The 12189-nt window shown below is 42.9% G+C and overlaps 1 protein-coding gene across 2 annotated transcripts in view; it reads left to right on the forward strand.

Annotated features, from left to right (window-relative positions):
* Positions 1-12189, forward strand: part of RB1 (RB transcriptional corepressor 1) — a 544421-nt gene that overhangs the window by 467279 nt on the left and 64953 nt on the right. The window contains exons 1-2 of one of the 2 annotated variants that reach the window (XM_064647278.1): positions 6582-6741; positions 6983-7100. The exons of the other annotated variant lie outside the window; for it this stretch is intronic. Of the exons in view, the coding sequence (XP_064503348.1) occupies positions 6653-6741; positions 6983-7100 (207 nt within the window). The 5' untranslated portion in view covers positions 6582-6652. Of the gene's footprint in view, positions 1-6581; positions 6742-6982; positions 7101-12189 lie in introns of those variants that run through there. 2 annotated transcript variants of the gene reach the window in all.

Genomic DNA, 12189 nt, shown 5'->3' on the forward strand with positions numbered 1-12189 from the left:
TGACCCGGCTGAGAGCCAGGAACGTTCACATGAAGGACTTTGCCATTCCCTTTGTTCACCTTCATGGCATTTCTGCCAGCCTGTGTCCCTGAGCTTTGCCGGTTAATCTGGAGCTCACTCAAATACCACTAGTGCCATTCTGCATTGTGCCATTTACACTTAAAAACTACCATTCTTAAAGCAGGACTGGTTTTGTTGGGTTTTTTAAAATATGATTGGGATCTTTGTAACAGCAACTTTTCTAGGGGAGAGTGCAGAATAAGATATAGCATAGTACCTGCTGTTTTGAAGGTGGTTGTGAAAATACAGGACATGAAAAAAGGGAGTAACACTCAAAAACAAGGCTGGAAAATCTCCCCCAAATCCACTTATGAGCTTCCATGATATGGGAACTGATTTGTCTTCTGACCAAATTCATCAGGAAAGTAGGACTGTTGAATAGAGGATTTGCAAAAAAAAAAATAGTTTAAACCTATTTTTAAATAATATGCACCATAGGTGACCAAATCATTTGTCTTAGGTTAATTCAGTTAAGAGGCTTTGTACTAATCTTATTTTTCATCTTTTAAACGATCTTTTCTTAATATAGTGGGAGGATGCTTTACTGTTTTCGGAGCTATTATACAATTATAAACATGCTATCATCCAGCTTCCTGCTATTGTGAATGTTTGGTTTGAGATAAAATAATTTGTTTTAAAGGAAGCTTCCTAAATACACAATACTTTTTTTTCTTCATCTGCGTGTGGCTTGATTTATAGTGTAAGTGCATTATATGTAAAATGAAAAGTATAACTGCTGTTTTCCAAAAGCCAGACTTTTTTAATCCATTCTTGATGGTGCATGGAAGTCATGAGCATCAAATAAAGCCTCACGTACATATAGGTTATATGTTCACGTATAAATTATATTTATATAGCTGAACTTAAGTATAGATGCAAGCAAGCTGGAAAACCTGCTGGGAAAACTTTAGGTGCAGACATTGAGGATGTTGTAGTTGTGTGCTTGCAACAGAGGTTAAGTCTATGTCAGGACAAGGTTATTGGTGCATTCTTTGGAGCCCTGTATGACGCAAGATTCACACTGAAGTACTTTTAAGGATGTTTACTACCTTTTCATGAGTGTACTGTTCCTATTTTCCATAAGTTAAGCATGAAACATGTTAATTTTTAAGCAAACTTCGCATTGTCTTTAGCTTGTTTTCAAAATAAAACTCAACAGCCAAACTTGGTGATCTGTGGTGTGTCCTTTAATGGAGACACCAGCAAATGACGCTAATGAAAGGGTGGTGGAGCAGGGGGAGAAGTAGATTTGTTCTTACAGACAGGCAGTTTCTAAGATCATGCCACATGCCTGTGTCCCTTATAGCTTTTGAGCCTGTTAGATGGTGGAAGGAAATTTACTTTGGTCAGTGGTGGGAAAATAAGCATGGGGAAGGAGGGAGAAACTTGTGTGTACTGAGGGAAAGTGCCCAGCATGTACTAATGCCGTATTAAATGCCAGGCAGTTTGTATGGGAAGACGACCTAAAACACCCAGAGTGCAGCGAAAGCTCGTGCTGGAACTTCTGCCCTCATAGACAAAGTCCATGAAGCATGGGACATGAATCCATGGAAAGAACTAGGAGATGCTTGGACTTTTTTTATTTTTAAATAAATAAATAAATATAATAAATACAAGTATAATAATAGTTAAGAGTCTAATAAACAAACATAGCTGTGCTGTTCTGAGAAAACCATGTTTCTAGCCCAATGAATTCCAGAAAAGGGTTAGTATAAAAATTGGTTCATTGGACAATTATCTTTGCAAATATTTTTAAAACTCCTTATAAGAAAGAAAATTAATCCTAATGCTGAGACACACTTTGTCACTGATGTAGCAAAATCACTAACCTATGCATCCGTGTTTATTTGTTGGAGGGGGGTGTGTTGGTCTCTCCCGGGTCCCAAACACCCTCATGAAATTCAGCTGGTCTTTGCCTGTGTAGGGCTGTTGTGACCAGTCGACGTGTATGATCTGGGCTTGCAGATCATGACAAAAGCTCTGAGTCCTCCGTCCTCTAGCTGAAGCCTTGCAGCTTTAGTAAAGATGCATGGGGCAAGTTTTGGCATGAAAAAAATACTTAAGGCCTGCAAGACAGAAAATGCAAGAATTCAGCTATGCCAGCTGACATCTGGCAAGGTGTGCACATACTTTTGTTCGTACTGGTTGAGTGGGAGGATGGAAGTCTGACATAGTGTTAGCAGAAGCTTGTGGTTTAGAGAGATTGGAGCTGCATTCTCACTGACATTGCATGTTCTTGTTGTAGGAGGATATTTTACTGCTATGGAGGAAGCAACATAGAGCCTATAGTATTGTTGTCATACTATGAGTTTTTCTGGAATGCTATACACAAATGTTTTCACCTAATTAGGGTGTTTCACTGCCATGGCTTAGTAAAGAATGTTATTAGCTTGGGCACACTTAAAAAGGAAAAACCAAGATCATGGGTTGGTTTAGTTCAGAGAAATGCCTATGTCTGTTCACTACACGCTACGGTTGCTAATTTTCAAGTGGGTTTCAGGTTGTTGGTTAAGATTAATTTGATTCCTGAAACCTACTTCCAGTAGAGTGCATTCTGCTTCTTGTGGGCTTAGGAAATCTTGGAAGTGGTGGCATGGGAAACATCCTCACTGGGGAGACCACCAGCAGCAGGACAGGGTGTTCCCTTGCCGGAGCATCTTGAGAGGAAGCAGAACCTGGAACTGAGCAGGACGGAAGGGGAGGGATCATAATGGGGTCATTGTGACAGTATAATTGCAAGCAATAAGAAGGTTGTGGTTTGTTTGCTGACCTTTATTTCATTACCAGTTGGCAGTACCAACCAGAATGAACTGCCCTGCAGAGAGGACGCAGGATGCCCTGCATCCTCCAGGGGCAGAATGTTTCCAGCTTCCAGGGCAGAGCTGATGCCACTGTAATCTCAAGGCAGCATTACCAAGAAAGGTGATGCTGGGGAGTGGAAAAGGCCTGTTCAAACCATGGCCTGAGAGTGTCCCTGAGGCACTCCTGAAGCAAGACCAGCACGTAGGTCTGTCTGTTGCACCAGGTGCTGCCCCAGGGAAGTTCTTAAGGCCTGGGGCCTACAGGGCAGCAGGTGGAGCAAAGTTGGCCTGCAGGGAGCTGGAGCACGTCTGTCGCTCCTGTTAGCACTTGTGCTGGGGCTTTGAGAGGGACAGCTGGTCTCCAGGTGACACTGATGGCAGGGGGCTAGAGGCTGCTGCTCTGAAAAGGCTGACCTGGAGAGGCTATGTCCCCTCCCTGGTTAATTCTGCCTGTTACAGACAGGGAAATGGTGTGATTCAGGCAGACATCTATAATCCATGAATTTTACAGCCTATGAGCTTTATTCAAGAAAAAATTCTGCAAATATTTAGTACTTGCACTAATATCCAGAGGCTCCCAACTTGGTGGTTTTAGTGCATACATTTTTGTTGTGCAACTCCAGAAGAACTGATTTTACTGTAATTGTAACAACTTAAGTGATGGAGGTCCGTGATAATGTAGGAGTAAGCAGCTAGTCTTGGTAGACCATGAGGTGTACTTAAATCAAGTTTTCTTCTCACAAATATTTCATTTTTATGAAAACTAAAGGAGTATCAAGCTTCTAGGCTTGGTTTCATTTGCAGTGAAATCATGGCTTCTATTCCCACCGGCAATTACCATGAAACTAATAGCAACAGTTTTAAGTGAAAAAACTAAGATAATAAAATTACCTAAGTTTTGTAGCAGCTGGAAACAATGTGTCAGGACTGCCTGACAGGGCGATGTTTCACAGACTTCCAACTGCCTATGACCTATACTTTAAAGGCAGTTGTAGCGAGATGTTTAGAATAAACATTTAGATATTGTCAAGTCAAATGAGAAAATGATCATTAATACTTTATTTGACCTTGCAGTGTTTCCTTTGTTTTTTTTTCTTTTTCCCACTCAGAGCTGATTTTCTTCTTTCCTTTGTCATTTTATTGAAAAGTCTAAAGGTTCCATTTAAAAGAAGAAGTTTTAAAATACAGGATTAAAACATTCAAATCAGTGCCTCTAACAAGGCGGGGGAAAAGTGCAGAACTTTACATATGTTTTTACACAAGCACATGCCTTTCTTTGGAAGTATATACATACATTTTGTTTCTTCTTACTGCAGTTCAGATGTAGTTTCTACATCTGAGACTCCAGGATGGACAGTTTAAGGTTATTGTTGCTTGATTCATCTGCTGCCTCCCTTCTTCTCCCTCTAGTTGTAACTTTAAGTATTCTGAGATTATATTGTGGTTATACCTGCTCATGGAGGGGAGCCCTAAGAGCCTTGCTTGATGAAAAAGTGCATAACATTTGACTTGAGAAGGTGCTTGGCATACTAACAATTTTAGAAAATTAGTATTCACACTGAGGCTGGTTTGTGAACTCCTTGAAAAGAGCAAGACACAGAGGGCCAAGAGACAAATTTTTTGCCTATCATTTGGATGATCCAGGGCCTGGCTCTAACAGCATGTTAAAGCAGCTGTGAGGGAAGTGACCCAGGAGGGTGTGTTTCCTTCTTGCTGACAGCTGGGATGGTCTCCACTGGCTATGACCAAGTTTTCTGAGATGCTTTGCTCTCCCTTAAAATTCTTTCGTCCTCTTAAAGCCAGTTGTGAGGAGAAGGCAATGGACTCACCTGTGGTTTAGCTTACTTTTCCAAGCTGGTAAATCTGTCTAATTGTCTGTGATTCAATTGTAGATGACAGGCAGTCCTAGACTCCGAACCTTCCAAAGCATCTGATATAATCTGATTACAAGAAGTATTTAAATATGCTTAGAAGCAGGAAAAATGTATTGCCATTGTACTAGGATCATAATACAGAATGTCTAAATCCCAAGGCAGTCTACAACTCAAAAATTTAGTTTGGAATTTATGTACATTGATTTGCTCCAAAAATCCCATTTTTTTCTGTAATTGGTTTCATTCTAATTATATAGCAGACAACCAGTCTGTTCTCCTGTTTTAAGTTAATGAATATAAAGGAAAAACCTGAAAAAATTAACAAAATGTATGAATCTTAAAAATTCTAGTGAATTTCAACTGTATACCATAGTAACACTCATCTTGGGTTTTGTTCAGTTTTGTTTTTTTTAAATCCAGAGTTTTGACAGCAATCTCACTAAAACTAGTTGCTTTACAGGCAACAGATAAATATGTGCATTTAGTAAGAATCCCTATGTACAAATATTTTTCCTTTTTCTAAGAAGTTGTCATCATACAAATCTGAAAATAAACGTGCTTGTTTACAACAGTGATCTGCCATCTAAACATGGGTATGCAACTGCAGACAACAAAGTCGATTTTTAAGATCTGTGAATCAGGGCACTGGGGATTTGAATCTCATTGGCTTAAAATCCAGGGGATGCCCGTAGACTGAATGTCTTATGTTAAGCGCAATTTTAATGCACAGTGCTATAGTAACATTTCAGTGAGGACTTGGATGAATGCTAGATTGAGAGATCTGAGAATGATTTAGGTTGGAAAAGACCTCTAAGACCACAGAGCGCAACCTCTTACTAATCACCACCTTGTCTACGAGACCATGGCACTAAGTGCCACGTCCAGTTTTTCCTTAAACGCCTCCAGGGATGGTGACTACACTACCTCCCTGGGCAGCCCATCCAATGTTTAACAACCCTTTCTGTGAAGAAGTTCTTCCTGATGTCCAACCTGAATCTCTCCTGGCACAACTTGAGGACCTCTTGTTCTGTTGCTAGTTGCTTGGGAGAAGAGGCTGACCCACACCTGGCTACGACCTCCTTTCAGGTAGTTGTAGTGAGCGATACAGTCACCCCTGAGCCTCCTCTTCTCCAGGCTAAACAATCCCAGCTCCCTTAGACACTCTTCATAGGACTTGTGCTCCAGATCCTTCACCAAATCCGTTGCCCTTCTCTGGACTTCCTCGTAGTGAGGGCCCCAGAACCGGACACAGCACTCAAAGTGTAACCCCACCAGTGCCGAGTACAGGGGGACAATCACTTCCCTGCTCCTGATGGCCACACTATTGCTGATACAGGTCAGGATGCCACTGGACTCCTCGGCCACCTGGGCACGCTGGTGGCTCATATTCAGCAGCTGTCGATCAGCACCCACAGGTCCTTTTCCTGGGCAGCTCTCCAGCCACTCTGCCCCCAGCCTGTAGCGCTGCATGGGGTTGTCGTGGCCAAAGTGCAGAACAGGGCACTTGGCCTTATTGAACCAACGCGCATAATGAATCTGCAATTCCTGCCCTGCTCTGCACCTGTATAGTTAGTTATTTTTATATATAGGTCTGTGGTTCTTCCCACGTCACGGAAAAGATGTATCGACTGCCCCGTCAGCTTGTTGAGTACCTGACGTATCAGGCACAGCTGGGCTGCCGTCCCTGGGGTGACTGAGGGGCACGAAGGAATCTCCAGCGCCGGCAGCCCCGGTGGTCGTTGTGTGAAGGACTGGCACTGGCGGCCCGGCCAAGCCTCCCTTATCCCTCACGCATTTCCCGCTGTCCCGGGGGCGGGGCGGGGGCGCGGCCCGGAAGTGACGGCGCAGAAGTTCGGGCGGCGGCGGGGGCCGGGAGCGGGAGCCGCGGCCCCTTCAGTGGCGGTGCCCGGAGCCGCGATGCCGCCCAAGCCCTCGCGCAGGGCAGGCGCCGCCAGGAGCCAGCGCGCCAGCCCCGACGGCGGCTCCGCGCCGCCCGCCGCTCCCCGGTAAGCTCCGCCCGGGCCGGGAGCCGCTGCGGCGGGACGGCTGGGGGGGCGGGTGGGCCGCCCCGGGGCTCTCGGCGCCCGGGGGTCCGGGCTGTGCCCTCTCCCGGGCTGTGCCGCCGGGTGGGGCGGTGTCACCCCGGGGCGGCTCCGGCAGCGGGTGGTGTGAGGTCCCTCGTCGCTCCGGTGTGCGGCCGGTCCGCCGCACCGAGTCCCCGCTGGCGATGTCTGACGCTTTTCCTAGGCTCGAGATCGGAGAGGCTGACTTCGTCGTGCTCTGTGATGCCCTGAAAGTGTCGGAGAGCGTGAGGGAGAAAGCGTGGAAGACGTATGAGAGCCTATCCGCAGTGGATGGAGCTCTGGTAAGTACCTGCTGCTCATGGCATTCCTCTGTGGTAGTGTCTGTCCTCTGCCCCGGTTCAGATGATATTGAACCATTACTTTGCTGCACCGGGGCCCAAGTGTCTCACAACCAAAGCTTGTGCAGTGTGACTTCAGTCTAACTTCACTTGGAAAAAAACGAAGTTGAGTATTGCCATATTCGTCTCTGTATAAACTGGCTTCCACAGATTCCCCTTTCTTGTTAATGTTTTGCAATAAAGGTATGGGCTAAAGAATTCTTTTAGATGACTAATAAATCACAGTAGGAAAAAACACCACGTGATCAGCTAAATATTCAAAGTGTAAGTTATTTCAAATATGTCTTGGTCAGCTTTATACAGCTCATCTTGTTGTTTCTCTGTATCTTTCCTGCTGCCTCCTTTATGAGGCTGCAGAAAGGATCTGGAGAAGACTAGTGTGAAGAAAGGAATGTTAAACTCTTTTTTTTCCTACTGCATAATGATAACCTGTATGTACCTACCATTGAGGTATTTCCATTCGAAATTAGTCACTGGGCATGTGTAAAGAAATAAATAAAATGTTAGGCCTTTTTGTGGTTTTTGCTTTTCCTTCTCAGTATCACTGCTGTGTCAAGAAGCTGACTCAGAGAACAACTGTAATACGATTAAATCATGTCAGAAGCTTGTTATACAAACACGTCTTAGGTTTGTAATACCTAGCTGCAGTATAACTTGCTGTGTGGACTTGCATTTATATATATGTTGCACTTCTGCTTACTCTTCTGCAACTTGAGCTGACCTGCCAGGGCTACCACACTATAGTTATGGTTGGAAGGGACCTCTGGAGATCATCTAATCCAATGCCCCTGCAGGGTCACCCAGTGCAGGTTACACAGGAACATGTCCAGGTACGTTTTGAACATTGCCGGATAGGGAGACTCCACAATCTCCCTGGGCAGCCTGTTCCAGTGCTCTGCCATCCTGAATGTAAAGTAGTTTGTCACTACTACTACCTGGTTGTCTGTAGCTTTTAAACTGCAGTGTGGATTTACCAACTCTTATTGCTTTTGAGTTTTGCAACCAAGTTTAGTAACAGCATGGGAGAGAGACTGTACAGCTCTTTCAGTAACAGACATTTTCCTGGCCATAGGTGTTCACAGGAAGCATTTCCCAAAATGCATAGTCTAGCTCCCGTATATGAATGAAAACAGGAGTAGTCAGTTCTCTTGAGGGGGGAAAAAAGCAAGACAGATTTCAGCATAATCCTACAAATTTTGCTTACAGGCCAAGTTTTGTTTGCACCGATTTTCACTAATTTGTTTTACCTAGAGCTAGCCAGATAAGATACAGGATACTCAATACCCTTCAGCACCTGAAGATGACTTCCTTTACCTATTCATAACAGGACAAGGACCAGACCTTCATTATGATTTATAGCTAATATTTGTTGTCATAAGACCAATTGCTAAGAGCCTTTCAATGTATAGGAAAAAAAAAATCTACATTATATTGTGTTTCAATCCAAGTCCTTTTCTTCAAACTTTCAGATGTATCAGCAAAGTGTTGAAATGGGTAAGCTCACAAGTGTGTGCCTCTGTGGGGACCTGGAAGGCACTGGAGCTGCTACTTCTAGCTGAGAACAGACTTCACTTGACAGTGAAGTCAAACAAAGTAACAGCCTGGCTAATTGCTGCTGCACTTTTCAGGTCAAGCTGTTATCGTGGTGAGCCTGGCTTCTCAGGGTGACACTAGTTCAAGATGCAGGGATTCGGGAGGAGGCTGTATTTAAATGCCTACTCCTTTCCCTCCTCTGGTAGAGGTGATATGTTGGAGGGGCTGTCGCAGGGCTTGTCCTGCAAGCACCAGCTGCATGTTTTAATCAGTAGGGGTCAGTACTAACCAGTTCTGCACTGGAACAGAAGCTGCTTGTGTAGCAACTTTCTGTTCTTAAGCAAAAGGGGAAATGGCGGGCCACTAGTTGAGATAATTACCTACCAGAACACTTCTGTTTAACGTTGTAGTTGGTTTTACTTGAAGAAGCTTAAATCGTCAGGCCACTGATGGAAACAGAGGTAGCACCTAATGATCCCGCTCTCAAGCCATTTACAACGCACAAAGACCTGAAACATTACCTTCCCTGCCCTTGTTCTTTATGGTTGATCTCAGAATTGTGCCTGCCAAGCCTCTGAGGATGTGGAGGGGACTTGCAGTGCTAACTAGGAAGCAGCACAGCCCAGACCTTAGGTACTGTGGTAACTGGCAGAGATTCGGAGTGCAAATGTGGGTGTGGACATAGTCTGAACATCTGCTGTATCCTTGCTCAGTGAATATTTAGTGACTTAAAGTGAAAACATCTTCTAATGCTGTCCTTTTGGAATCACTTAGGGTACATGTAACCATGTGCAGAGACTCTTCAACCAGGTACATGCATCTTAAAAGTATAAAACCATTATTTTTGGCAGGTGCACAAAAGATTGCTATACTGTAGTGATGTATCAGCCTAAATGTGCCTGCACTTTGGTGAGACACTTTGCTGGCCAGGAGGCATCAGTCAGGAAGGAGAAAGTTTGGTATCTGCTGCTCCCTGGAATGAATGCCAATGCCCACTGGAGCCACTGGCACCACCAAAACTGGCTGACACACTGCTTTTTTTCCCCTCAGGATGTCACACCTTTCCACACTGATATTTTTTCTTTTGAATATGTGAGCTACTAGTGATGCTGCTTCTCTTTGAAATTTCAGCTTTCTTATCTTTCACAGCTGTGCACTGTAGCTTTCCTTACACTCCTGTCAACTTATCTGTTTCCGCAGTGTGTGAGTCAAGGATACACAGCTGCACTCTCTTGCAACTGGGCCTTGGGTCCTTGAAACAGACTGAACTCCTGTGAGAGGTGTGAAGGAGGAGAAGGGTGATGAGAGAGATGGTAACAATCTTTCTGGAAAATGTGGCTGACTTGTAATTGTAAAAATTAGATCTGCAGAGGGGGATTGTTCAAATCACTGCAGCTGCCTGTTAAATATGGTGGTGTTTTCCTTTGTAGCGGGAGAGCATTAAAGCTTTCCTCTGTGACAGCCAAAGTTTAATGACACTCTTACAATAAAATTGTAACTCAAAATCTCTCAGACAAAATCCCAAATGCTGATTCCAGAGATGTCGTACTGAATCAGCACTCTTGGTGTGTGTAGTGAAGGTATCTGACGTGTGATCAGAAAGGTGTTTTCTTTTTAAATTCTTTTTATATCTGGTGAACTCCCACACAAGTTTATTGTACACATGGAAGTGTTTATCTAAGTAAGAGCTTTTACATTAGTGTCATACAAATACTTCTGTTGTCTCTATCATTTCTCTTCTTTACCAAACCAAGCTACTTAGGTAGCTTTAGTTTTAAACTGCAGTGTGGATTTACCTAAGTAGCTTGATTGTAGTTTTTACTGTCTTAATTTCAAAACTCTTGCACACTGGCAGTTGTTGGCTTAACAGTTGGCTCTGATACTTGCTTCTCTTGTATTTTAATTTTTTGTAACTCTCCTGAAATTCGTATTATGAACCAATAATGCCCATAAATTCTAGATGGAGTGGATAGATTTAGTGGAATTACTAATGTACTTTGGTGAGCAGCATGTGATTGTTGGTGTAAGAAATACTAGAAGAGGTCCAGGAAGCCAGACTAATACTGCTATGAAAAAACTCAAGGTGTTTGTTATGTTCTGATACTGTGTATTTTGGTAGAGAACAATAAAATGAGAATCTAAAGTAGAATACTGGGTGATATAAGCAGAAAAAAAGCCTTGAGTGAATTGTTGCTGAATATATTGCAAAGAACCAGTGTGAGGAACAGATGACATGCTGACTAAATTGGAACCAAACTTCTACAAAGAAAATTGAAGTGGTTTAGGAAATTGATAGAAATTGGAGTCTGCCAAGGACCTTGAGACATAGGGTCTGGTGTGCTTCAACCTCATCAGCCCAGTTTGCTCTAATATATAGTGCATGGGTAGGAGCTCCATTTTTTTGTTTACTGTTTGTAACTCTGTTTTGGAAATGTGGCTCAATGTTCTCCTGCTGCTGCTCAGCTGTTCAGACTCATGAATTCCTGAGCCATTTTTATCAAGTGTTTGTCTGACCTGCTGTTAAAAAATTCTCATGGTGAAAGATCTGCGGTCTGCATAGTTAGTCCTTCCTAGTTTAACTTTCTTTGTCCATGAATTTTTTTCCCCAAGTTCTGTACTAATTTGCTTCTGTGTTATAATTCAAGCCAGTGGTCATTAATGTATTTTTGCTGCCTTTTTTTTCCCCCCAGAAAGTTTCTAGCATCTAAAGATGTTTCAGTCGTCTTTCCTTGTTTCTAATTACTAATCTTACATTCTGAAATTCTCTCCAACTGGTGATTTACACTGGTATGCAGATACTGCAGAGCACTTGATTCAACAAGAGTTGAACTGTTTTTTGTGAAGAAAACTTAAAAGGTGAACTGTAGCTTAAGCCAAGGAATGAAATAATGAATTCTTAAATATAACAAGATTGCTCTATATAGACCAAAGAGTTATTGATCAGCAGATCAGATGTCCCCAATTCATAAAATTTTGCATTTAAATTAAATCAGTTCCTTTTGGTTGAGGTTTCTTATTAAAAAGAGAACATTGTAATTAGCAAGCCATCTCATCCTCATGTTAAAAGATGCAGAGGCTTCTTGGTTTTGGCAAAAGCATGAAACATGTGAGATAATAAAGTATTTTCTGTTTAGACCTTTTGTCTCTTATTTATAGAACTGCAGCTAAACTGAACCTGAATCCACTGAAGTGTTGGATGGATGAGCAAAATTGCAGATATTTTAGGATCCTCTGTTGTTAAACAGAAAACGAAGAGCTACTGAAAGTCCCAAAGCAAACATAAATCATCACCATGGCCTCTTGTTGATGATATTCAGTATCTTAGCAACAGATGCATTGCTTGTATGTGTTGTGCCCTTGCACTTTAAAAGCTCAGGTGACTGGCACACTGTTTCTTTTTTTACTCATCTTTTGCCCATCCTGGGTAAAGATGGATGTTCCCTCCAGTCTTGCTAACATGCAAAAGTGTAATGGGAACTTACCATATCAGATGAACTAA

The sequence above is a fragment of the Pseudopipra pipra genome, chromosome 2, assembly GCF_036250125.1.
Source record: "Pseudopipra pipra isolate bDixPip1 chromosome 2, bDixPip1.hap1, whole genome shotgun sequence".
NCBI classification, from domain to species: Eukaryota; Metazoa; Chordata; class Aves; order Passeriformes; family Pipridae; genus Pseudopipra; species Pseudopipra pipra.